The 26,701-nt window shown below is 44.4% G+C and overlaps 2 protein-coding genes across 4 annotated transcripts; one reads left to right on the forward strand and one right to left on the reverse strand.

Moving 5' to 3' along the window:
- Nucleotides 1–320: 320 nt before the first annotated feature.
- On the forward strand, nt 321–20,709 carry LOC119704699 (guanylate cyclase soluble subunit beta-2-like). Of its 3 annotated transcripts, none has more exons than XM_038146309.1 (16): nt 325–1,483; nt 2,345–2,418; nt 3,386–3,480; nt 3,667–3,827; nt 4,249–4,348; nt 5,451–5,671; nt 5,759–5,864; nt 7,536–7,639; nt 9,098–9,314; nt 10,931–11,251; nt 11,955–12,103; nt 14,292–14,438; nt 14,715–14,869; nt 16,317–16,531; nt 16,620–16,742; nt 17,454–20,709. In XM_038146309.1, exons 1-16 carry the CDS (start codon nt 1,175–1,177, stop codon nt 17,603–17,605), a joined length of 2,649 nt encoding a protein of 882 aa, XP_038002237.1. In that variant the 5' UTR covers nt 325–1,174; the 3' UTR covers nt 17,606–20,709. The 3 variants fall into 3 exon arrangements, 2 of the variants coding, with proteins under 2 accessions (XP_038002237.1, XP_038002238.1); XM_038146310.1 differs by lacking the exon at nt 325–1,483 and adding an exon at nt 1,554–1,598; XR_005258021.1 differs by lacking the exon at nt 16,317–16,531 and having other exon boundaries at nt 321–1,483; nt 17,454–17,589.
- LOC119704700 (putative coiled-coil domain-containing protein 195) lies at nt 17,428–26,513 on the reverse strand. The gene is made up of 5 exons (XM_038146312.1): nt 25,827–26,513; nt 24,145–24,406; nt 20,716–21,418; nt 18,490–18,548; nt 17,428–17,552 (listed from the first exon to the last, which is right to left on the reverse strand). The coding sequence occupies exons 1-3, from the start codon at nt 26,095–26,097 to the stop codon at nt 21,373–21,375; spliced, it is 579 nt and encodes a 192-aa protein (XP_038002240.1). The 5' UTR covers nt 26,098–26,513; the 3' UTR covers nt 17,428–17,552; nt 18,490–18,548; nt 20,716–21,372.
- Nucleotides 26,514–26,701: the final 188 nt, after the last annotated feature.

Consider the following 26,701-nt stretch of genomic DNA (forward strand, 5'->3'; position numbering starts at 1 on the left):
GTTTCTGTGCTAAACTAGTCCTCTGTGCACAGCACAGGGAATACAGTGGGCACAGTTAGTTAGAACTGTTAGAACTAACAGTTTTGTTAGTTCTCTTCCCCTAGGCCTGGCTCTGACCAGGCTTTGGCTCATGAGGCAGCTTTTGAGAAGAGACCTAGGTCCCTTCACGAGGTCACAGAGCAGTCACTGGTGGTGTGGGACAGAAAGGCTGTGGGGAGTTTAGAGGAGGCTGTGGGAGGGCAGAGACAGCACAGGGCTGGTGGGAGGGCTGTGATTGCCAAAATTTCAGCAGTTCTGTAGTTTGGAGAAGGGCTTTGGCCCAGATTTTGATGTGCGGGCTGAACACACTCAGCAGTGGAGGGCTGAGGATCAGAGACAGAGCCACGAGCACAGTGCCTTAGAATCACCACACCAAGAGCAAAACCCTCCCTGCCAGACAGGAACAGAGTCCTGGCTCAATGCACAGTCCCCTGCAGCATCCCACACCCCCTGCAGCAGACAGCAGCAATGAGGTGGTGACACAAGGCTTTCAGCATCCACAGGGCTGCCTCTGTGGAGGACAGCAATTCCTGCTGGACAGGAGGACAGAAGCTCGTCTTTATCAAGGAGAGAGGGGTTTTCCCCAAACAGTTCTTCATTCTGTTCCTTCAGGACTCTCAAACCATTCAAATCTCTCACTCTACAAATAATTATTTAAAAAATAAACCTAGGAAACGAGATAACTCCAAGCACCAAACCCCATGAATTCATTGCACCTAACAGCAACCACTGCGTTCCTGTTTACATCCCGGCTGCTGTCCTTCCCTCTCAGACAGGCTGGGTGGCTGCAGACACAGCCTGGATGATGGCAGCCGCATGCAGGGAGCTTCACCTCCTGCTTCTTGTCAGGCCTCTGGCAGCAACTCCCAGCTCAGCAGCAGTCGAATGGAAAGTGCTGCTTCTCCATGCGAACCTCCTGTCCTTGGGTAAGGGTGGCTGTGGACTCCACCATTCCTGCTCCGCTAAGGGCAGTTTTGAGAAACCCTTGGCAAGAAACCTCCTCCGCTCTCGTCACTCTCCCGGCTCCCTGCCCTCCGGAGGTTGGGACCCGATGGTCCCGGCCGTGCCAGGCAGTGTCCAGCCGGGGCTCAGCAGCGGAACGGGTGACCCGCCGTGAGCTGCCGTCGTGCCGGCGATGCCGCGGCCCCGGGATGCTCCTCGGCATCGCTCGGAATTCCCGACACAGCCGCAGCTGCGGGGAGCGCGCCTCTCCTGCGGAAAACAGCCGGGCCCGCGGGGGCGCGGAGGGGACCGGCACCGGCACCGCACCGCTCGGGGCCGCTCCGAGCGCCGGCGGCGCTCCCTGCCCGCGGCCACCGGGTGCCACCGGGTGTCACCGGGTGTCACCCCCGCGGGCGAGCGCGGCGGGGCCGGGCCTGGCCGGGCCGCCGCCCCCCGGGCCGGCAGCGGGCGGCGCGGCGGGACCGGCGGCAGCGGCAGGATGGTGAGCGGGGCGGCGGGGCGGGCCGGGACAGACAGACAGACACACAGACAGACAGCTCCTGCCGGGGACCGACAGATAGACGGGTAGCTCCTGCTGGGGACAGATATACAGACAGGTAGCTCCTGTCGTGCACAAACAGCTGCGGCCGGGGACAGACAGAGGGGCAGCCCCTGCCGGGGACAGACAGACGCGCAGTCCCTGCCGGGGACGGACAGACAGACAGACAGACAGGCAGCCCCTGCCGCTGGCCCCCAGCCCGAGAGGCGGGGCTGAGCGCCGTTTCGGGACAGGGTGCTGACCCGCACTGGGTGCTGTGGGGCACTCGGGCACACCCCGCCGGGCTGCTGCGCTCCGCCAGCGCTGCCCGGCTGCCGTCTGGCGCTGCCCCGGTCCCAGCGCTGCCCGGCCGCCGTCTGGCGCTGCCCCGGTCCCAGCGCTGCCCGGCCGCCGTCTGGCGCTGCCCCGGTCCCAGCGCTGCCCGGCCGCCGTCTGGCGCTGCCCCGGTCCCGGCCGGGTCCCCGCGGCTGCCGCAGCCGGGCGGGGATGCTGTGCCCCGCCGCAGCGCCCGGCTCCGGCCGCAGCCGCCACAGGCACCCCGGCCCTTCCCTGCAAAACACCGCTGCCTGCGTACTCCGCCGCGCTGAGTGCCTGTGAAACGCTGAGGGAAGCGCTGCGCTGTTTACTGAGAGATGTAATGGCTGTCCAACATTATTGCTTTCTCTGTAGGCCGTCAAGCGTTATTACTTCTTCTCTTGCAATATAAAATTAGCAGACGAATCTGAAATACAAAAAGGTGGCGTGTTGGGGCAGCGTTTGAAAAAACAGTACATTTTCTCCATGTTCGTATATTTGCTTTTGCAGTATGGGTTTATAAACACGTGCCTGAAGTCTTTGGTGGTGGAAAAGTATGGTGAAGAAACATGGGAAAAATTAAGGTAATGTGTTCCCAATAAATGTAGCACATTGAAAGAAAGCGCTCAGGAAAGCAGCATCAGGGGATATAATTTCTTATTGGTAAATGGTAGCTGATGTGTATCTCAAGTCATAATTAGGAGTAACTAAAAGGGCAAAAGCAAGAGTTTCTTGCTTTGTAACACTTCATCCTCTGATACTAATTTGTCCCAATTAATTTGTCATATCAGATAATTAAAGATGACATTTAGTCTTATAGACAATTTTGCAATAGACTTGCTGGCTCACGGTGACGATATTGAGAAGTAATTACACTGAAAAGATGTCATCCTTAATATAAAGTCAGTTTAATTCCAGTACTCAGACAAACAGCTAAATCATAGAATCATAGATCATCTGGTTCCAATCCCCCTGCCATGAGCAGGGAACCTGCCACTAGACCAGATTGCTCAAAGTCCCATTCAGTGTGGCCTTGTTATCATATCTGGTTTGTTTTGTTTTTATGAGCTGTATGATATTTCCAAGATATGTAAATGATACTTAGATGCCATATAATCCATCCACGATATATTATCATCCATTGAAGCCAATAAAAAAAAAAATCAGCAGGTTTGGAAAGCCCCAAGAGCTTGATATTGTGGCCGTATTGAACAACAAACCAGTAGACAAACTAAGACTCCACTTGCACTAGCACCCAACAGTATGATGTCCTAATCCTTGAAAGAGTTTACTGTAATACCAGAATGTGAAATAGCAGACTCGGTGAGGTGGACACCACCATTCAGCTGTGTTGAAGCAATTTAATTAATTTAAAGCAATTTAATATTAAACGTACATCATTAGGTGAAGTTGTGGGTCCCAATATAACGCTTGAGGGAGGTTGAGGAGTGCATTCACAGCAATCAGTACTTAAGAAATGCCAGCTGGGTCACCCAAGCATGTTGTATTTACAGCACTGCTGAGACAAGGATATTGTCTTCTGTGTTGTAGGCTGCAGGCTGGAGTCCAGGATTCTTTCTTGACTTTTGAGGTTTACAAAGATGAGATCACAATGCAGCTTGTCGACAAAGCCTGCAAAGTATTAGGTATGTGTTAGCATGCCTCAAAAATGGATCATCCTGGGTCAGGCCTGAGACTGCAGCCCAGGTTTTGTCTCCTCTGCCCTTGGGAATGCCTTCCTGCAAATTTTCTGCTTTCAATCCTAAACCATCATACAGCATTGCAAGAACTTACAAACCTTCCTTATTCCCTAAAGTATCTTTATTTTCTAGGTGTCCCTGCTGACATTGTTCTGAGGGAGTTTGGAAAGTATTTCTTTGAATTCTGTAAGCGCTCAGGCTACGACCACATGCTGAGGACACTGGGTGGGAATCTCTATGAGTTCATAGAGAACCTGGATGCATTGCACAGCTACCTGTCTCTTTCTTACCAGGCAAGTCTGACTAGTAACTGCTGAGCAGGTATGGATGGACTCTGCCAGAGTTCATAACACAGGGAACAGCATCTCTTAGGTGTGAATAAATACTGAAAAATGTCACCAAAGCATGTTCTCTTCTGCTATGTTCTGAAACAGATTACTCCTAATGTTAAGATAATTTCTAAAAATGGTTGGTTTAGACTAGTCCTCAACATTAGGTATTATTTACTACATTGGCTCTAATGCATAGCAGATTTTTCTTCATAGGTGAGAATATTTAATTTTCTGTTTTCCAGCTTATTTATATTACAGTGTACGTTATTAAGGCATGAGATGCTTTTGTACAAGTGGAATTCATCAGCCTACTTTCTGAAAAAGTGGCCTTTTCCAGAAAAAAGATATTGAAGTTGTGGTTTTGGTTTTGTTTTTTCCTCAGGAGATGAATGCACCCTCTTTTAGAGTAGAAAAGAATGAAGATGGGTCAATGCATTTACATTACTATTCAGACAGAAGAGGTCTGTGCCATATTGTGCCAGGTAATGAGACTTAATGCAGAGTACAGATCAATGCAATATACATACAGAGCAATCATATATTTGCAGGTGCACTCAGAGTTCAGTATCTTTTTTCAGATGAGGCTTGGCCATGGAATTGAGGCCTGGTAGAGTTCAGTGTCCAGACTCTGAACTCATTATTTCCCTACTGCCTGATCACTCCTAGCTCCCAGTAAATTTCATAAAAATTTTTTGTATGACAACCCAGACCATAAATGCCCATTCTTGCTGTAGAATTCCCTCCCTGGAAGAAAAATTCAAGTTTATGGTGTGTATTGTGTCCAACTGTTTATTAATTCTCAGTGACTCGTGCTTTTTAAATTCCCGTGAAGTAGAAATTCTAGTTGAGTTGAAGAAATTCATCCACCCTGTAGTACATCCAATCTGTGAATCTCCTACTGAACCCTGCTCCAAACTGAATCTTTTACCAGCATTTACCAGCATCTCCAGAGCTGTGCTTGTGCAAGCATTAGAGAGCTATAGGTCTGTAAGGGATTCCTTTCTTTCATAAATGATACTGAATTTAGTTCATCAAAACTTCCCCCTTTGTCAAAACTTACTTGATATTGAAAGCACTGAATTATTTGGAATTTCAGATAGAGCTTTTGATGTCATTTTTATGTCCAGTATTTTGCCTAATACCTGACCAGAAATGAGAGAACTGATTGTGCATCTGCATGAAAGATATTTCCTTCCTTTCAAAACACAGTATTCTTCAACGACTGAAATAGATTGTGTAGCAGAATCTCTTTAGACTCCCTGAACTCTTTGGGTTGATGGGAATTCATATTATTGCTCTATGGCTACTTGAACACATTCTTCAGCTATCCTGCTGAGCTGGTCCTGGTGAAAATCAGCATTTGTCCTCAGCCAAGGCAAAAGCAGCAGTAACTTTGAAGCTGACCTCCTATGAGCGCATTCTCATCATGGCAGCTGTAGCAAGGACGGCATGCGTTGCTTTCTTCTTCCAGAGTTCTTTGGAAAAGTGATTTCTGAAACAGTGAAATTCCACTGGGGGCCCTCTAAAAGGGGAATTGAAAAGGTTTTGTTCTTGGCAATACCTTGTCTTTTGTTTCCCCTTCAGGAATCATCGGTGCAGCAGCCCTAGATTTTTTTAACATTGAAATTTCAATGAAAATAGTCAATCAAACAGAAGAAGAAGAAAGAACTGGGAAAAAAGAACATATTGTTTTTCTTGTCACTCAAAACCCTCTATTTCCATGCAAGGAAAGAAATGAATTTTCTTCCTCATCTCAATGTCTTGTTGACTCTGAAAAACAAATTGAGAACCAACTGAATAAAGAGGTATTTTAATATTCATTATTACCATATTACTAAAATATATTTAAAATGAAAACACCAGTGAATTTCCCTTTGGATTTATTTCAACAGGACCTTGAAAAAGCCAAGAATGCAAATGGAGACAGAGGAAACTCTGCTTGTCTTGTTAAGAAAAGTCACTGGAAAACATTGAGAGGAATAATCACACTAGGAAAAGGTGAGAGATCATTCAGAGTGAGCTCATCTTCATTTCTGAGTCTCTTCAGCTAGAAAGTCAGTCAGCCTCCCTATCCCCACCCACCCATCCATTTTGAAGTTACCATTTATATTTCCTCTGCAACTTTTCAAAATGTTTCTGGTTAAGTTTCTTTCAGTTTGACATTGATGATCAAAGAAAAATTGCAGATAATAAGCATGCTTAGTAATGACAGATACTTAAGTGGAATATGACCTGTCACTTTTGTCTCTTAAACAGGGCTTTCATCTGAAACTTGTTCTTCTATAAAATGCTATTGTGTGGTGAATTTGATTCTTCATTCTCATGTCACTTGGTTCAAGATGCTGAATTTAAAAGTGTGGTTTTTAACTTGGTAGATACTACTCCTTTCCAAAATTATCAACTGTAGTAAATTTTGAAAGCCAAATTACATCCTCCACTACCAAAAGTCTACTGCTAATCTTGTAATCTCTTGCCTTTATCTATTCTTGCCTTTATCTTGCCTTTATCTATTAGATGTTTATATATGTTTATAAAATGGAAAGAATTTTTCAGTCAGGATCTTTTGATTCCCCAGAAGGATTGAGAATCTAGCTCAGTATTGCCACGATGTCTGCATTCTGGGATGAGTGAAAAATTGAACCTGGTATCACCTGGTGCAGTGCCACATGCATTACAAGGGCAGATATACTAAGTAAGAAATTTAAAATAAAAATTTAGAGTAGCATTATTACTTTAAAAAATTAATTATTTACCTATAAATGTGAGTTATCAAGAGCCAGACTTTGATAAATTAAAAACCCACACTGACTTCCCCTGAAGCAGTAAAAGGTCTAAAAGCTGGGTTCTAAGTTTGCAGTATTTTGCACCAATCTCCTGAGTGACTCGAACATTTATTCTCAGCAGAACTTACTGGAGTAACTATCATAGCCACCTTCAGGGGGAAAGAGATCATTGGAAGTAATCATCTTTTTGATTCTGGTTGTTTACTGGGAATCCAAGTTTATGCCATGAAGATCAAAGGTTTTGGGTGCTTCACTCAAAAGATGAGCTGTTTTGGTATTTTACCCGTTGTATTCCTTTTACAAAAACATCTGCTAGTAAACACAAACTACTCTATAGATTTGTGACCATTTTGTAAAAAATCTTGGGGTAAGTAAACTAGAAACCAAACAGTAATTCTGACTCTGTGCTATGGACATTGTACATATGCTTTATTGTACAGGAGACTAAGACCCAGATCACACTGTTTTTTTCTCTTAGTGTTCCTTAGTAGCTGGCAAAGTGTATTAAATCCACTGCTGTGCACATTTTTGTGGGATGTGCCTGTGTTATATTGCTATGGCATCTGCAGATTCATAGAGAAGGAACATCTACAGTTGTTCATCTATTCTTATTTTTTCAACATAATTTCACGCATCTAGTGCTCTGTGGTTTTTGTGTGCTTAAGTTTTAGACACTCAGCCAACTCAGATTAGTTGCTGATCAGCTGTGGGTTACACTGCAGAGCATTTAGCACAGATGGGGGCACATTTATGGGCCCACACACTGTTTGCTTTGTCCTCACTCACTATGATACAGGGTCCTGTCTCACTGAGTGATAAAAAGCCATGCTGATTGGTTTTATGAAGTGCAGCCTGATTTTAAAACTACACATTTCTCTCACCACAGGTAAGCTCCTGAGAGGATTTGATCCTGTTTATCCCAAGAGCCTCTGGATTGACACAAAAACATTTTGCAATGGACTTCCTTTTCATATGGTTTTTGACAAAGAGGTAGGACAAGCATGTGGTCAGGGCCCTTAGTTTGCATAAACCTCAGAGTAATTTCCCTTTGTTTTGACTGTCCTGCAGTTCCCTGCTGCATGTGCTCTGTGTGCAGTGTACACTCACAGGATTTGCAGAAACACTCTATACAGAGACATATCACTGCAGATAGAATCTCCTTTAAATTCATTGAGTTTCCCATGTCTGAAACATCTGCAGATATGCCAGCAAGGTTTATTGCAGCAGTCTATCTGTTACCAAGTAGTGAGCAGAATTTTTTGAGGTTTCTGGTTGCCCTCCCGTCCCTGGATATAGCAGAGTCATGTCCCATCCTTTAAACATGCTTTGCATTTACAAATGCTCTCCTCCCAGTTACTGATCTGTCCCAGGGCTTGGAGGGCTTTGCTGGCAGCTGAGGCTCCATGTGCTTCCTGAGCCTACTCCTACATGCTTCTGCTGGGAAAGCCCAGCCACCTACTGCATCAGGCAGCATGCAGCCCCTTTGGGACCCCAAAATCTCTTTACTTTCTGGGGCAGGATTGAGTCTCCTCTCCTGGGCACACACCCTCTGCAGCCCCTTGGCAGGACTGCCCTCTGGCTGCTTCCCAGCTCACCTGGGTTCCCACCAAGCTGCAGGTCCTCCTGCTCTGAACCCTGTGGAGAGAATATTGGCTTGAGACAGGAGCAAAGAAAGGAGAAGCTGAGGATGGGAGAGTAGAAGAACCCTGAATACATTGCCCTCAAGGAATGTGTTTTGGCATCGTGCTGATCGAGATACCAGAGCATATAATCTGCTTCATGCCACTGCCCACATCAGCCAAAATACAGTCTTAAACCTTTCAAGAAGGCCAGTATGCATAATTTAATAAAATTACTAGTGTGCAAAGAATAAAAGTCATACACCCATTACTGGTAGCCAGGTCAGAGCTTCAATAGCCGATGACAAACAGAGAAGAACGCTTCTGCAGAATTTAAGAGCTCATGTACAGTCAGCAGAGTAAAGGAAAATGACTAAGCCTTTACACTTTGTTAAGAGAAAGTAAGCCATGGCATCTATTAGAAAATTAATATTTTACATAATATTTTACAAGGCATTTTATGCTACAGTTATTTTTGTTTTGGAATACAAGACACTCCAGTATCTCAAATTTTCTCCTGCAGAATTCTCCCATTTTCTCCTGTAAGGCAGTTTGTGAGGCCTGCACAAATGCAAGCAGGGATACTAGCAGGTAGTTTTGGGGCTTTTCACAATTGACAGGAAGGAACATTTTAATAACAGCATTCCTTACTTGGGGCTTTGTCTTGCTGTGAAGGGCTGGGTAGCTCTACACTGACGAGGTAGAAACTTTGCTCAGAAATGAGCCATTGCTCTAGAAAGGCTGAGTCTGTGGAAATGTTATGAGCAGCTGCTTGGTCTGAACCCAAAGGGACATGAATTGTAACATTGGTCCATATTTTCTTTTTAAGCTCAAAGTGAAGCAAGCTGGGGTGAGCATTCAAAAGATTGTACCTGGCCTTCAAACCATGGGCATCTGCTTGGATCAGTATTTCAGGATCATTCACCCAGAAGTACCCTTCACCATCTCCAGCATTCAGAAATTCATCAACAGCCAATTTGTTTTCCAGACTAGAAGAGAGATGATGCCTGAGTCATGGAAAGAGCGGCCCATGCTAGAGCTGAGAGGTACTTCAGTGTTTGCAATAGCCTAAGTGCTCCTGTGGAATCAGGAATTAGGCTGAGGTGCACTCCTGACCTCACTCCAGTCCTATAAATAGCCCTTGGGCAGTGAGGAGATTAGATGGTTCTGTTTAGAGAAGCAGTAGATGCTTGTACACAAATTCTGCTGTCACCTCACCAGATTCTGAAGGCTTTCAGTCAGAAGCAACAACTCTGCTCCTATTTGAAAGGCTTAGAAATACAGCGATTTTCTGATGCTGCAAAACCCACATGTGAATACATGGTTTGTTCCTAATTTATGCCTTTGAGGGGAGTTATTTGCTACTGGCTGGGTTTCCAATGTGATTAAAAATAGATTAGTTCTCTGTGCTTTCATTTTTTGTAGCACATTTTCAGGTTCTGTCTTCACACACCCCCCCAAAGCCACATAAGAGAGTTTACAAGTTAAAGTTATCTCAGCAAAAAAGATATTGTATTTGCTTTATTTTTACTGAGAGGACTGAATATGGGATGATCCTCTGCTTGGTGTAATTAACTATAATAGCAGTTGGTTTAGTTGTTATGTGACTTCAATTTTTCTTTTCTGAACTATGTAATGTGACCTAATTTTCTCTTGTTTCCTTTCACCTTTATGTAATGAGTGTCAAATCTTGTTTTCCCGAGATTCAGAAAAAAATTAAGGGTTTAGGGACAATCTTGAAAAAAGTAATGCTACCAAAAAAAGGAACTTTGATCAGTCATGAGTACAACTGTACTTTCTCTTATCCTCTAGGGGTTACTTCACATGTATTTCTGATGTTTCAATCCTCTTAGTTTTAAAGCTGTTCATCCATTAGCCCTGGGGATGAGGTGAGGGAAAGAAAGAAATTGGAATTCCTATATTGCTGTTTAGAAAACAATGATACTTATGAAGTAAAAAAAAAAACCAAAAAAAAAAACCCAAAAAAACCCCAAAAAAACCCCCGAAAAAACCCAAAACCAATAATAATAATAATTATAATAGTCAGAATCAAATCTCAACTAAAACCCAAAAACCTAGACTCCCCACCAAAAATCCCGTTAACTTTTCAGGCATTTTTTTTTGTTACTTCTTATTTAGAGTATGATTGTAACTGAAAGCTCCAATTTCCAGGGAGGAAAGTGCCATTGACTTTACTGGGACACAAACTGTGCACTGTGAAATTAAACTTCAAATGCTTTGCTTAATTGCTGTGAATCTCAGTTCCCCTGTGCAAGATTCTGACTGACTGGCTTCGGGAACAGCCCTAGAACTGGGAGGAGAGGAAGGGAAAATACAGAGAGGAACAGAAAAGAGGAGAGATGTTATGAGCACTGGGGTTCTTCATGAGGAGGAGGGATTTCAATCCTAGTTGGGCTCTGCCCAGCACCTGCAATAAAGGAGTTACTGCTTCCTGGGTTCCAAAATTTTGTTATTGGCTCCTCTGAACACGTTCACCTCAAATTCCTAGGAAATAGATTCCTGTGATCATCCAGACCCTACAGAAACCCTCTGACCTTAGAACTAATCCACTAGAACTAACACCAGTAACGCAGAGCACCCTGTGAAAGGCCTGAAAACTGAAAACACTGCTGAAAAGCCTTGCCAACACTTGTTCCCACAGGCCAGATGATGTGGATGGAGCCCCTGCAGTGCATGCTCTACCTGTGCTCGCCTCTGCTGCGCACTCTGCACGAGCTGGAGGAGCGGCAGATGCACATTGCAGACATCGCCCCCCACGACGTCACCAGGGACCTGATTCTCCTCAATCAGCAGCGCCTGGCAGAGATGGAGCTCTCCAGCCAGCTGGAGAGGAAGAAGGAGGAGCTGCGGATCCTGTCGAAGCACCTGGAGGAGGAGAAGAAGAAGACCGAAGCTCTGCTGTATGCCATGCTTCCCCAGCACGTGGCCAACCAGCTGAAAGAGGGCAAGCGAGTTGAGGCAGGTGAATGAGCAGGATGCATTTGGGATGTGTGATTTGTGCAACAGGGGGTGGGGATAGAGAGACTGGGGTGCTGGCACAGCTGCTTTGCCACTGCCCTGGAGTCCGTTCTCTACTTGGTGACATCGGTGCACAGGAGGATGATCACAGCCCCTAATTTCACTGATAATGAAAATTGGGCTATTCTATCAAAGAATGCTTTGGGAGCTCTTTGCCAAAATTGTTCCTTAGGTGGTGAAAGGTGGTAGTGCTGCCCATTCAATGAACAGAATTCAGTGTTTCAGCAGTAATCTGAGATTTTGGTTTTAACATGGGTATACAGGAAGACGAGGGCTCAGAAGTGAAGGGAGTAAAGAAAGAGGTCATTGCTAGAAAATTCTCTTAGTACCTTTATGCTATTTATAAATGTAGGATCATGATGATTCCTGTTGTTATTAAGGGTAGCAATAATATGCTTAAATTCCCTTTAGTAAGCATATATATGAAATTAGGGATAATGAGTTATGTGTTTCCTGTATATGGTGTATTCACATGTTTGGGTTGTTTGAGATGTGCAATTATTCCTGTATTGATACACTCTTACATTGACACCTGTCCTTCATCTCAGCACCTGTGAGAGGCCATAGAATGATCTTTCCCAACAAGTCTCAAACAGATACTGTGATTGTGCAGCCATTACAAATACCACTGCTCTTTCTGCCCACAGGAGAGTTCAAGGAGTGCACTATATTGTTCAGTGATGTGGTGACCTTTACCAACATTTGTGCCCAGTGTGAGCCTATTCAGATAGTTCTCATGTTAAATTCAATGTACCTGAGATTTGACAGACTAACCACAGTGCATGATGTGTACAAGGTAGGTACTGATCAAAAAAGGCTGCAGAAATTTTTGCTGGTTTTTTTTGGTTATTTGTTTATTTGGGCTTTTGTTTGTTTTTGTTTTAAGCGTACTTGAATCCTCTTCACCACAGCATGATTGTTGATTAAACCGTAAAATATTACCCATTTGTAGTGGCCACACAAACTGAAAAACTGGGAGAAGTAGACATTATTGGACAGGAATGCAACTTCTATCATAGGCTAAAGTCTCCTTCCACAATGCTGATACCAGAATGGCTCTTCTTTCATATATCTCTCTCTCCCTCCTTTCTCAAATGCCTATCCAACACGAATAATTTGCCTAGTTCTTTTATTTGAACCTCTTCTAAATAGGTCACTTTGTCATTGTCTCTTTTGGTGGGAAATAGCATTATAGCCAATACCCAGACCATAGGTAGATTTCTGTTTCATGGAGATCTTCAGCAGTGGTATCCTCTCCTGCTAACCCCCACAGAGCATGAATCAGACCCACACTGTACTTGTGGTCTCCAAACTGTGCTGGAAAGATCAGAGCCCTGGCTGGCCTACAATTATACTGTTATTAACACTTCCAGAGGTACCAGATTTGATGTGCTGAAGAACAGTTCCTAAGTTTCTGTCTGTCCTCAGCTCATTAAATATTTAGGAAGGCAGAAATAGTAAAGGGTGAAATCCAAATCTCATTTATTCATTGCTCAGGCAAGGCTTGCAGTTCATCCCACAATAAATTGTACTGGGAAATCAGAAGCATTTCTTCCTTGGCAAGGAATCTGTATTCAATAATTGAAGAATCCAGGACACGGCCCACAGATTTCAGGATGAATTAGCATCATATTCTATCTAATTCATCCATCATAAGTAAATGATCTGTCACTATAATAATCTCCTTTTGAAGCCTGTACATAACTCCTATTAATATTGAAGGAATAACTGGGGTATAGAGAGCAAGGATGAGATTACTATTGCAGGGAATTGGGAAAGCAATGAAATAGTGACATTGATCAAAGAAACTTGGCCCAAGCTTATAAACATCTGAAGTTATGACTAAGTCTTGTTAAATTAAATCTTCTACTATGGCTGAAAAATAATTAGGGTATCTATTTGCATTAGTAGCTTTTTACAGTTGTTTTTAATTTGTTATAGAAAATTACTGACATCACTGTGGGTTTGGCTGTCTGATAGAAGGCATGGACAGTAACACATTATTTGAGATTGAAATGAGGGGCCGTTTTAAGTCATTGTGTTAATGAACAAACCCAAATATTAAGTTGTGTTTCCACTCTCCTATTGGTGTTAATTTTTAAGAAAGCAAATTAGTCTAATCTAAAAGATCTCTTTTTTACTGTTGATAAATGGGCCAGTGAAACCTCATAAGAGCAGTTTAAAAATGTCATTACCGTGCTTTTACATTACCAGGCTTTTACAGTGGATTTTGAACATTTAAGGATTCTCTGTTTCAAACAGGTCTGTTCTATTCCCAGCAAAATTTCTGTTACAGGAACAAAATCCAAAGCATTTCTCAGGTACTTTAGCATGTATTTCAAGGAGACTGGATGCCTGGAGGAGGACAAACCCTTCAGCATTTGTCTTGCAGGCTGCAGCTGTTGTGGGAAAACAGCTAGTTGTAGGGAAGGATGCTCCCGAATTGTTTAGCTCACACTCTGTGAGATCCTTGAGACTGGCGGTTCCTGAATTTTGTGTGAACCCCTTAATCATAGCCAACAGTGAATGGGCTCCCTTGCTTTATTGTGACTTTTAAAAAAATAAATCCCTCTCAACAAGAAATACGCTTTCAGCATTAGTTGTGAATTAGAGCTAATTAACAGCACTCATCTATCAGGTAACCTCCCGGCCCAGGAGGCTGTGCCCCCGGCTAGCTCTTTGCATATACCGGGGTAAGAGGAAGGCAAGCAGTCTGACACTTGCACAGCAGCCCTTTCTCTCACACTGATATCTAAAGTGGGTCAAGTGAGCAGGGACAGAATGCCATGGAATTTTTAGTGTGGAGTGAAGAAAAGGATCTCCATCTCAAGGAAACTCATGTGTGCTAAAGCTTTTCAGTGACTGGAAACATCTTTGAAGACAAAGGGGGGGTTGGTGCAGATGAGAAGAGCCCTGAAGAGCAAAACACTAACCTGAGTGAGATGCAGCTGGCATGCTCATGTGCTTGTCCCTCTCCATTAAAGGTGGAAACCATTGGAGATGCCTACATGGTGGTAGGGGGGGTCCCTGTGCCTGTACCCACTCACGCAGAGAGAGTTGCTAATTTTGCCTTGGGCATGATAATGGCAGCCAAAGGAGTACAGAACCCAGTTTCTGGAAATCCCATCCAAGTAAGTTAACACAAAGGTGCATGTGTGTCTGTCTGCTTCTTGTGCTGAGCTTCTGGTTAATGTACTGCAGCAGCCCCTCAAAGAGCTGCCTCTGACTCTTCTTTGGCTTTGGGCAAGGCCCGTGAGGGCACATTTCCATGAGGAGCCTCTCCCTGTGGATATTTGATATCATACTGGCATCCAGTGTTGTGTTGAGATGAACTTTTCGGTGGCTGGATAGCATTAAGATGTTAAATAACAAGTGACATTTTTGGGGGGTGTTTTATCTTTGTAAAGATTCGAGTTGGGATCCATACAGGTCCTGTCCTGGCGGGGGTTGTTGGAGAAAAGATGCCTCGTTACTGCTTGTTTGGAGACACGGTGAATATCGCCTCCCGGATGGAGAGCCACGGCGTGCCCAGCAAAATCCACCTGAGCTCCAGTGCCTACCAGTGAGTAACTCTTGGGGAAGCCTTACCTGCTCAAATCCACTGCCTTGGCACTGCACCTTTCAGATGATGCTTAGTTACTCATTTATTTTAAGCAGCTTGTAAAGGGAAGTCACCTCTTTTAAAGAGTCTTATTTTTTTCCTAATTATTACAAATGTACTTATATATAGGAGCAGAGGTTTGAGAGAGCAAAATATTTTAAAAAACCTGTGATAACTTATTTAGAAATACTGATAAATTGATGTAAGTGCTAGAAAGACAGTCAGAACATCTAGAACATTTAATAACAAAAGGCTGTCTGATTGAGCACCATAATTTGTAGTGAAACAGTTTCATTTACACTTACTAAATATTAACTGCATCAAGAGCTATCCTCTTCATGCAGTAATTTACTTTCCAGAAACTCATGTTTGTGAAAAATTAATACTACATTTCCAAGAACTTTATGTGTGCATAAAATCTGTATGCAAGAGTGGAAGCAGAGACAAACTACAAAGGAAGGAATACAACAACATTGTCTGGGCACATAGGAATGATGTTGGGAAAATGAGAACTCAGCTGGCATTGAAATGGGAAACAAAGTTCAAAGGCAGTCAGAGGAGCTCTGCAATGTTAGAATATAAATAGAAACACGGACCTGCTGTGGCAGGTGATTTAGTGACAATGCCCTGAAGAAAGGCTGAGTTACTCAAGGCCTCTCTTGCTTTGGTCTTCACTGACGAGATCTTCAAGGTCCCTGCACCAAGAGTCAGGGTTCAAGGAGTAGGTGAACCATGAGTACTGGAAGAGGATCAGAGCAGGGACCTTTTGAGACATCTCAATCTACAGAAATGCATGGGAGCAGAAGGGATCTGAGGCAATGAGAGCTGGGTGGTGGCACTGCAGAGCTGCTGGCTGTCAGCTCTGGCAGGCCATGACTGTCAGCACCCCAGCAGCTGAAGAAAGCTACAGCTGTATGGAAAAATGGCAAGGGTGACATGGTGAAACTGCAGGCTGATCAGCCTCATGTCAGTCCCAGAGAAAATCAAATGGCCATTTTTGGACACATGAAAAAGGCAATTGGGAATAGCAATGTCTGGATGTAAAATAAATTAGTCAATCATGCTTGACGGACCTGATTGCCTTCTCTGATGAAATGACTGGGGATAATTCTGTCTAGCTGATATTGGCTGCCTCAGTTCTTAATTTCTATTTACTGGTAAATAAGAGCCCTCCACCCTACTGAAGTATTTGACTATGTAATCCATTAATTTTTGATCAGGCTGTATGTGTAATGCTATGAAAGCACAGCATGCTTGAATAAACAGTTGAAACATATCCTCAGTTCTTCACAAATTGAGACTCTTTTCCCCAGAATGTTGTGATTTGATCACTCGACTCTTTGAAAACATCAGTGTCATTTTTACTTGTCTTGAATTTTCATGTGTCATTTTGCTTCTGATACTTTAGGTGCCTAAAATACAAGAATTTTGAGATTACTGAAAGAGGAGAAATAGAAGTAAAAGGCAAAGGGAAAATGCACACATACTTCCTCATTAGAAATAAATCTGCAACTGAGAATGAGATTATGGGAAGGCCAATGAAAGATTTAGATTCTGGCCGTGAATCTGTTCAGTCCTTTCCAGAAGGCAAGACTGAAACTATACCAAGTTCTCATCAGCCAGGTAGAGTCAACTCAACACATATTTTCCTCCTTGAACAAATGAACAATTGTACAATCCAATTAAATGTCCTTTTTTATTCTTCTTTCAGCTACTCAGACTCAGCAAAAGAAGGACCAGACCCCAGCTATTGCAATGAAGTATGTTGATGGCCCCACAGAAGCACAGAACAGCCTCAAAAGGAGAAATCAGATGAAAGCTGGAGATTTAACAGGTAGTTATTTAGTTGCCATCTCACAAAGAGCACAAAACTAGGAAGTAACTGAGGCTTAATCTTGCAAGTTCTTTATATTCATCTTCTGAATAACCATAGTTTTGTCAAGCCAGAAATTCATGCCAATATATACACATTACCCTTCTGCACAATCTTTAGGACCAGACAAGTTTCACCCTTGGAGCAATCCCAGGTGTTGGTTTGCACTAGTGAGAAAGAAGCTGACAGAGCTGTCAAACCCCAGAGCCCTTCTGGGAGTGCAAATAGAATGGATAAACATTAGACAGCTCTTCACAGGGACAGGCCCATGAACTGTTCATGTACACATCTTTTCCTAGGAAAGATGTAGTTATGGGAGAGCCTTACCTACTCAAGAGAGACCTCAGTCCTGCCTGCTGCAGGAGTCAGAAGGATTTATAGCCATGCTCATGTTCTGTGACCAAAGTTCATTCTCTTTTGAAGTAGCTGATACTGAGATAACAGATTTGATGCCATAACAACCTAATCTAATGCAGCAAGTCTTGTAGTTCTATGTATGTGTTTTGTGGATTTTAAATAGACTAAATATGTTGTCGCTAATTACTCGAAAATATTTTACTGCCTTCCCTCCCACCTGCTTAGATGGGGTGGTTAATCTAGTATGTGGCGTGCTGACAAACAGAAACCTCTCTGGTCCTTAAAAACTCACAGTGCAGGAGTGTTTCCTTTCAGGCAAAACTTGTGATTCCAAAAGCGATGGGAGTCTCCATGGCAACCAGCATGCAGATGATGGTCCTCGTCCTCCAAACCAGGGAAGAGCCAAACGTGCTGCTGAAGAGCCACAGAATAGAAATGTTCGCTCTAATTTTTGCACTTTACTCTAAGTTTCTTACTTTTACATTAAACAGAGAAATTTTATTATGATTTTGTGCATTTTGCTGTTATGGGACTGATTTTGTATATGAGTACCACACGATTTTGTAAAAAAACAAGAAAAAAGACATTTCATCACAGTTTTCAGTAAAAATAAAACAGTGGAGGAAATTTTTTTAATCCATCTACATGGGCCATATAATACTCCCAGTAGAGAAAGAAACCCTTGCAGGATGCTTTGAAGATGCATTTTCAGCCTGTGCCACATCTTTGAATATCCTTGTGTAAAAATCATGTGTTGGTATCTGATGCAGCAATCGAGAAAGAGGTGACTCATCCAGCTAGAAATATTCCTACTCAAATGAGCACTTGCCATAAAAGAAACATTCCCTGAAGTGACCATCTGTCTTGACTCCAGCACAGCCAACAACTTCCCCATGTAAGGTTAGCAGCATGCCACCTATGTTTTAACTGCAATAACAGCTTAATTTCTTGACTAATCTTTGGTTGGGTAAAGACATTATGAAGTAGAAGTGCAGAATAGATCTAAAACAACCTGTATTTTTGCATCCTGAAGAGAGAATGATGTGTACTTGATGGCAGCCAACAGTAGAAAAGAGCACCTGTGATCTCTGAACCAGCCATACATACTGTGCATGGAAGGACATGGAAATGGTGGAGCTACAAAGCATCAGATTTGTCACAACACTGAAGGACTGTTCAAGGCCTACAAATGAGTTACAAGTTTATTTCTCATTTTTTCACCCCAGCTAGACAAAAATGAAAAAAAAAAAAAAACAACCAAAAACATTCAGGACTGCAGAAGGAGACTGTCAGTGCTGGAATTAAAGTCGCTAGCATCATTGAAAATGACAGCATTAGAGATCAGCACTACCTGGTATCAGAGGCTGCTCAACTGAAATACTTCCATGCTGACAAATTCTTAGATTAGGCCTGATCAGAAATGGGAGAGAAGAATTGAAGCTCATTTGTCAGAGAGAGGAGCAAAAATACAATGGATATAAAGGTTGTAGACAATTTGGTGCATCATAAATTGTGCTCTCACTCCTATAAATGGAGCTTGGAATAGGTGGGTGGCTTTGACAGAAGATGTGCCCTGCACACTGATTTATTACCTTTGGCTGTAGATTCATTGACTAAGGATGCAAGCATGAGACCAAAGTGAACTCTGGGCAAGAACTCACTGGAGAAGGTGATAAAGTTACTCCTCTCTGACAGTCTGGAGCATCACATTTCCACCTCTGTGTCTGCAGCAAGAGCAAGGCTCTTTAAACACCAGACAGAGAGCTAAGACTGATGAAAGGCATCTCCTCCTCTTTATAGTATAGCCAGATGAAATTTCACCTGGTTAGAGTTTTTTTTCCAAATCTCTGAGACAGTAGCTGGACAGCTCAGTCTACAGGAACAATTAGTGCAATTAGACCAGCAGAGGAGGATGCACAGAGTGAAACCATTGCTGTTGTTCTCCACTAAAGAGGTGTTCAGGGGTTTGCCAGGTGTGGTCCCACACAATGAACACCTGTTAGCTTCTGGAGCACCTCATAAGCACATGCTCTGGCTTAGCTTCCTCCAGAAAAGATCCATTGAACACTTGCTTTGCTTAAAACTGCCCTTCTTGCTCTGAACAATCTATGGTGTTTAATGTTGGAATGCTTCAATTGCCAGTAAGTGCTCCATGGTAAGTTACTTCATGCTGTCCTGTGGTAAAAATGGTGTGCTCAGTGGTTTGTCCGTGGCATCTGCTACAATCTGGTTCTCCTGGAGGTGCAGAGCTGGGTCAAATCTGCACATCTGCTTCTAAAAATTAATGTGCCTGTGCATCATCATGTGTTCTTAAATCTGTAGGCACTTCTAAAGATTGCAAAAATACAATTCAAAAATAAATCTTTTCATTAATAAACCGACTGCCATTTGTCAGTGATTACTTTGATTCCTGTCCCTCTTTTTCCTTCCACCTTTTCTATTCTCCTTTTCCTCTAGGCCTACAAAAGTGCTCAGTTTTTGTGTCAGTCACATAGCTACAGTGAACTGACACAAAAAGGGTGGGAGAAGGAAATTCCCACCGCTGCTTCATGGAAGCTGAGGCTTAGAAAAATTAAAAGTTGAGACTTTTGAAAGCTTTCTAAAGCATATAGATCCCCAAATCCCATTAAATCTGGTGTTAAAACCTTAACTGTAAAAGTTTGGGTACCTTAAAGGCCCAGGGGCCAGATTTTTCAAAGACTTTTGTTACTTTCCTGAGGGAAAACTTGTTTTAGGTGCTTAATTGATCACATATGCAGTGTTTAATTCCCACAAATGATGCTTTCCTTAAAACATTTATAAAACCTTCCCTGTAAAGCCTTCTAAAATGGGCTGTTTAGTAAACTTTCCAAACTGGAACCTCGTTTACATTAATTCATTACTTTTGACATTACAATGCAACTCTGTATGGATCCAAGCTGAACATAAAAATACACCAATAAAATAGCAGTAAAACTGAAATTATTACTTCAATAGTGAGGATATATTAAAACCACACTTGAATATAAAAAACTATGGTGAAATTCAAAATGAAAAAGGAAACACACTATTTCATAGAAGTATACAACATCATGGAAAATCCAGAGGGTATTTTTTCTACTGTCTCTGCTTCCACCTTAGAAAACTCAAAACTTTCAGAGCAGACAATGAGATTAAAATCTTCCTTAAAGTTATCTGTGCAAACATCTACTATTCATGTATTCTTTATACAACATTCAATCATCAGTGCTTCCTGTACAGAAAGAAATAGCAGTGTGCAGTATTTTGATTCCATAAATAGTTGTAATCAAAATAAACACATGGAATGTTATCTTCACTTATATGATCAGACTAACAAGCACTGCTCATTTTTTGCAAGCTGTCTGTGGTTCTATCTCACAGTTATGTTGTACTTGCTTGCTGAATTTCTGCTAATGATTTTTAGTCTGAGCTGTGCTGAGAAGCCATTCCTAAAAAATTCTGATATCCACAGTTCTTCCTATTTTGACTTGGTGTCCAGCCGTTAGTCTCCAGCTGGATGAGCACACCATGTGAGAAGCAGATATGTAGTCACATTTTCATACCAAGAAGTACTTACTGTGCCCTGTGCTCTGTTGGAAGTGGACCCCAAAAGGACATAAACTCATTGCCAAGCTTTGCAGAAATCAGGGCAACATTAACTGACTCTATAGTATCTCCTTAACTTTGATGTATTAGTGAAGCTTGAAAGTTTTACCTACAGAGAAAACCTCCCAGGCTCTTTGATAGCTCTTATTTTGTCACTTGCGTCAGACACCTTTCTGTCAAGGGAATCGGCAAACACAAGTGGTGACACGGTTTCTGCTTTTTGTGACAAACACACCAAACCCAGCTTCAGCACCCTGTTCTCATCAGTCCTGGGGTAAGGGGTCCTTGAACACATTGCACAGGAGCACTTTGTGGAGGCACCTTTGCCTGGTGTGGTTTCATCGCAGTGTCTGGGCTTCCAGTTGGCTTTGTTGTGGCTTCCATTTCCATGCTGAACATCAGGGCAGTGACCCAAAACACGGCTGGGTGATGCTCTGTGGGCATCCTGCCAGAACGTTTTGCAGGAGAGGAACCTGACACACAGCTATCATTTAAGGCCAATTGATCTCAGGAATCAATGGGCCTTTAAAAATTCACCAGCTCACATATCCTTTTCAGTGGTGGTCATCAGATGTTTCGTGCTCTGATTTTGTGGGCTGTTGAGAGAACCTTGCTTTTCAGCAAATGATCACATATCTGTTGGTAAGAGGAAACTCACAGCCTTCACTTTACCCCTGGAGAAAAAAGAGAAATCATTATGAGGATTACAAAGGTATAAAACATGCAAAGAAAGTAAAAAAACAAAACCCCAAAACACCAACCCAACCCAGCAAGGAAAAAGTAAATGCTTTAAAGTCTTGCATGCTACTGGAGGCAGGATTTCATGCCATTCACAAGGCCATCCCAAAGGACCAGGCATGGTGCTCTCTGCTGGAAGCATCTGCCTTTTTCCATTGAGTCTCACACCTCCCTGTCAGTGCCTAGCCTGTGTGTGCAGAGCTGTGTGTGCACAGAACCCTGGGGGTGCATGTGCACCCACAGAGACCCTTCAGTAATTTTAGTATAATAGCCCTGAAAAGAGTTCTCAGCCTCTCTTATCCTGTATTTAAATATTTAATGGGTTTTTTCATTTACCAAACACAGCGGGAATCCCTTGGTAGAAATAATACTTTTGCATGTATGAATTAAAATATTTTAGACATGCAAATTAGAGATGATTTGTTAGCAGTGCTGGTTTTTTATTACTTGGGTGCAATGGCACTCTATATAAATTCAAGATGATACTTCTAGAGAGTTAATTTTAAAGCAGCAATATTCATATCACATACAGGATTATAGCTTTGGAGCAAAATGTGAGGAAGCTACAATAAACTAAGAATAGGAAAACCTGACATGAAGCAGCATGCTGGAAAGCAAAAATGTCATCCTTGTAAAAAAATTAAGCTTAATACGCTTGCTGAACTAATTGCTAGAAATTACCTTGTCACTATAGGACACGAAACAACATGACGTGCACACGCTGTTGTTTTCAAGGTGAAAAAAAGGGAAGTTTATTTTCTGATTCTAACATTTATAGATTTTTAAAAGTGGTAGTGGATTGGAGGGTGAAAGTGCCACCTCTCCAATGACACTGGACAAACTAACAGTTTATCAAATTTCTTCTCTTCCATAAAAGATTGTAGAACAATAAGTTATTTACAGAAAGTGTGAGAAAGTTCATTACAAGAATGTAAACATCAGAAGGCTTAGAAAATCTTAAAAATCAGGGTGACATTACCTTACTGGTGAAAAGCGAAGATGGTGTGTGTGTGAGACATTTGAGTATATAACGGAAGCATCCACCATTAAGACCATAAAAGATACTAGATGTTTTTTTGGTGTAAGAAACACAAAGCTTTGTGCTTCAGGATATCACCCAGCCTACTGAGGGGGTGATGTGAAAAGCTCTTCCCACAACCACTTCTCCTCCCACAGCAGCCAGCAGTGAGTGCCCATGAGTCACTGCTCAGCTTGACAAGGCAGCTCTAATGGCAGCGATAAAATCATCGCTGCTGTCCTCTGGCCACGGGGCACCCGGCAGCTCCCCAGGCACTCCATGTAACAGATCTGTGCTGCACTTTCGATTGCTTTGAAAGCTCTTTCCCCTCTCGAGCAAGCAGCAGGATTTGCCATTGCCATCCCAGGCCTGCACGCTGCCCATGTTTGCTGCCATGCACACCTTCCAGCTGAGCTGGCTCCATGGCAAAGCTCCAAAGTGTCCATGTGCACCCTGAGTGTCCCTGAGTGTGAGCTGGCTCCAGGGCAAAACCCCGAAGTGTCCGTGGGCACCCAGAGCCCTGAGTGTCCCTGAGCCAGCAGGGCATGCACAGAAACCCAGAGTTACAGGGTCAGGGTGCTTTGCAAAATGATACCAGTTCCCTGCCAGTGACTAAATTTAGGTGCCCAACTGCTGTAAAATGCCTGACCCTGAAATGCCCTTACAAGAAAACCCAGGTGCCTCTGAAAGCTTGACCTTATTGTCCCCTGCAGCCTCTCAGAGAGGAGCTGGGCCCCAAATCAGCTTTGCACAGGGAGTGCAAAGGGCTGGGCACTGGTCTGCTCTGAGGATTTAGGGGCACAGAATAAAAGCTGTTGTGCTGTGCCATGCACAGGTGCCTCCACACAGGTGACACAAGCCACAGCAGGTGTCAGCCCTGGGGTGGCCACTGGAGTCCTGTCCCAGGACATGCATGGGCAGGCAGGCAGAACCTTGGACTTCTCCTGCTAAAACACCTGCCTTGAGGCCCTTTGGATGATTGTCCTTTTGAGCACAGCATGACTGGGCTGAACCCAGGAATCAGCATGAATTCCCAAGGGGGATATATCAGCACCAGGATGTGCTTGGGCTATCATATATCACAGGCTCCCTACTGCTCACAACAACCTGTGGTTGCTGTCCTGTGATGGAAAGCTTCTCATCAATGAGCAGAGACACTCAGGGCTGGTGCAGCAGCCATTTCACTTAATTTAGAAGCTGTCCTCAGACTACTTTTTTCAAGGTTGAAAGCATTGACTTGTAATGTTTCAGTTACAGGGGAAATATGATACAATACATCTAAATCCATGAACCACACTTCTAAAGGCACAGTGCAGAGTTCCTTGGTATTTCAGTGCTTTTTGTCCAAAGCTTAAAAATCCCTTTCAAGCTTAGCTTGTCAGAACATGACGACAATCTGCAAAACTCTGCCTGGCTTTAACAGAGCAAAGATTTCAGCCAGCTACCACTGCCGAACCTCATGCAGTGCAGGGGGGAGCACAACTTCCTCAGAGGAGGTCTCCAGTCTGCTCAGGGCCCATACACATTCAAACAACTGTTTTGCTGATAACATAACTAAAACCCAGAGCAAAGTCCATGTATCTAATTAGGAGAAACGTGTGACCAGCCCAGGCAGGTGGTGCTGTGAAGGCAAATCAAACCTACTGGCACTTGCAGACATGCTCCTGGAACAGCTTCACGTTGCTGGAGTGGCTGTAGGAGAGACAACTGGCTGGTGATTTTCCAAGCCCTCCCTCCTCTTCCCTGCTGAGCTGTGCTGCAGCAGGAGGGGCTGGTGGCTGGGCACTGCCTGGCACCTCCAGGAGTCCAGTGCTTGGAGGCTTCCTGCCAGCCCAGTGGGACCTTGTGCTGGAAGGAGCAGGAGCTGGGGAGACGGTGGAGTAGCGTCTCACAGTCATGGCAGTATCTGAGGAGCAGAGAAAAAAGCAGAGATAAAAAAAAAATACTAGTACTATTAATAATAATGACAATTCAGATATCCTCAATGTATTTTTGGAGAGTGACTTTTTACATGTGCATATAGTGCTAGAACAAGGGGCAAGAGTTTTAAGCTAAAAGGGACATGAGCGTTCAGGAGGTGAGGCAGTGGCGCAGGTTGCCCAGAGAAGTTGTGGATGCCCCGTCCCTGGAAGTGTTCAAGGCCAGGATGGATGAGTCTTTGAGCAGGTCTAGTGGAAGTTGTCCCTGCTAATATCAAGGGTGTTCAAACTAGATGATATTTAAGGTCCCTTCCAACCCCAAATGATCTACCATTCTATTTTTAATCTCTTTTTTTGAGGCTGAAAACCATTTTGTATGTGGTGAAGCTGAGAGGCAGAGGAGGCCAGATAGCCCCTTTAGGTCCCACCTTTTGCCCTAGAAAGCAGCTGGAGAGGAAGAGCCACAGGGCTAGAAGCCCTTTCCAGGGTTAGAAAGCCCTTTCCACAGATTTCCCCTTGCCAAACGACCATGGAGCTGCTCCCAAACTGATGACATCCCCTAGCCACCAGCAGCCCCTGCCTGAGGCCTTCAGGCTGGTAACCTGGCCCCTGGGTCAGTGGGATTGGCAAGAGCCACTGTTCATCACAGCACCCCTCTGGCTGCGTGGAAATCCACTCATGCTGCTCAGCCTCTCATCTCATTCCTTCACACAGATTTGTCTCCACGAAAACTTGTGGGGCCATTTCTCCAATTGCTCTCACCAAGCCACATTTTGCTCTGATCCCTGCTTCATTAATTCCTCCAGAACTCCCAACCAGACTCCTATAACTGAGTCATATTTCCAATTTTCTCCTCTGATAAAATTGTGAAGAGAATGTATTCCTATATATTGACCCCTCTCTGCCTCAACAGGAACAAACTGTTTTATCTGCAAAAATAATCCGCACATCTGGCGTGATGTATGCAGCCAACCCGTTATTCTTTGCTATTTTTTGCATCATTTTTCTCATCTTTGACTAAGGCAGGATGGGTTATGGTATGGTTACGAGGGCTGGCCCTTTTCTGCCTGGAACAGAGAGGGGACAGGCATGTGGAGGAGAGTCCATGCCTGCGAAAACCCAAAGCAGAAAGTCAAATTCTACTTAAGCAAACTGAACTCTTTGAGTTGAATCCTTTGTTTGAGCAGCAGTAAAATACTGCACTGAGCTCATCTGGTGGGGATGCGCCCTGAAAAGCCCACAGAGCTGGGGATGCAGTGCTGTGGGTTCGCTGAGAGCACTGAATGGGGCCAGGGCGCTCCCGTGGAGTTGACCAGAAGGCAGCTGGCAGCTCATCCCCCTTCCCTGCGGGCTGGCACATGCTGCAGGGGCACTGCCAGGCGTGCCAGGACAGCCCCTCGCCGGTACCTGTCTGCTCCCTCGGCGCTGGAGCGGCCGCGGCGCCTCCCTGCAGGGATGCGGGGGATGCGGGGGATGCCGGGGATGCCGCCGGTCCCTCCGCACCGAGGGCGGGTTGCTCCCATCTCCTCGCTCCGCCGCTCCCATCTGGCCGTGCCGGCGCCGCTGTCTGCCCGCAGCCCCGCAGCTCTCCCCTCAGGGCCCTGTTTTCCCTCTCCAGCTTGTGGATCTGGGAGCGCATCTTGCGGATGACCTGCAGGAGGTGCGGGCTCCCCTCCATGCTGCCCTGCCCTGCGGAGCGGCTCCTCGGCCGCTCCCTTAAAAGCCCCGGGACAGTGGCAGTCCTCCCCCCGTCGGATCCCGGCCCCGGGAGGGCTGGACCGAGCTGTCGAGCTGCCAAGAGAGGTCCATGACTTATTCATCCCGGGGCTCGCGTTTCAGAGCGGAGCCGGCCCCGGCCCGCCGCACGAATCACTGTCAGCGCGGCCCCGCCGCCCCGGAGAAACCCGGCCGCCCTCGCCCGCCCCTCGCTTTTCTCCGCAGGCCCATTGCCCTTGGTTTGCCCAAAATGGCCAGTGATCATCACCGTGGCACGGAGAGTCAGTCACCCTTTGCTGGGCAGCAATTCATCTCTTCACTAACACGGGGTGGTTTACACTTTTTTTTTGCTCTGTGTATCTGGAATTTCAATTCCAGAATTAGTAATTTCTCTCAGGAAAATTACGTTTCTAAATGAAAGCTGATACAGTGCAAGAACTCTGCTATTAACAGCAGCTGTGATGGACAAGCAGGGACACCAAAGCTCTCCTGGAAGGCTGCAGCAGAGCCTGGGCCCTCTCTGGGCACCAGGGAGGCTCGCTGGAGTGGAGCTCTGGCAGCAGTGC

The sequence above is a fragment of the Motacilla alba genome, chromosome 9 (genome assembly GCF_015832195.1).
Source record: "Motacilla alba alba isolate MOTALB_02 chromosome 9, Motacilla_alba_V1.0_pri, whole genome shotgun sequence".
NCBI classification, from domain to species: Eukaryota; Metazoa; Chordata; class Aves; order Passeriformes; family Motacillidae; genus Motacilla; species Motacilla alba.

Excerpts from the sequence above, each read along its gene's own strand:
- LOC119704699 (XM_038146309.1), top strand. The coding sequence starts at position 1,175 with ATGCCGCGGCCCCGGGATGCTCCTCGGCATCGCTCGGAATTCCCGACA. Across the intron at positions 7,640-9,097 it reads ATATGGTTTTTGACAAAGAG|CTCAAAGTGAAGCAAGCTGG; the intron begins GTAGGACAAGCA and ends TTTCTTTTTAAG. Across the intron at positions 9,315-10,930 it reads GCCCATGCTAGAGCTGAGAG|GCCAGATGATGTGGATGGAG; the intron begins GTACTTCAGTGT and ends TTGTTCCCACAG.
- LOC119704700 (XM_038146312.1), bottom strand. The coding sequence starts at position 26,097 with ATGGAGGGGAGCCCGCACCTCCTGCAGGTCATCCGCAAGATGCGCTCC. Across the intron at positions 24,407-25,826 it reads AGCGCCGAGGGAGCAGACAG|ATACTGCCATGACTGTGAGA; the intron begins GTACCGGCGAGG and ends TCTGCTCCTCAG. Across the intron at positions 21,419-24,144 it reads GAGCATGTCTGCAAGTGCCA|GGGTAAAGTGAAGGCTGTGA; the intron begins GTAGGTTTGATT and ends TTTTTTCTCCAG.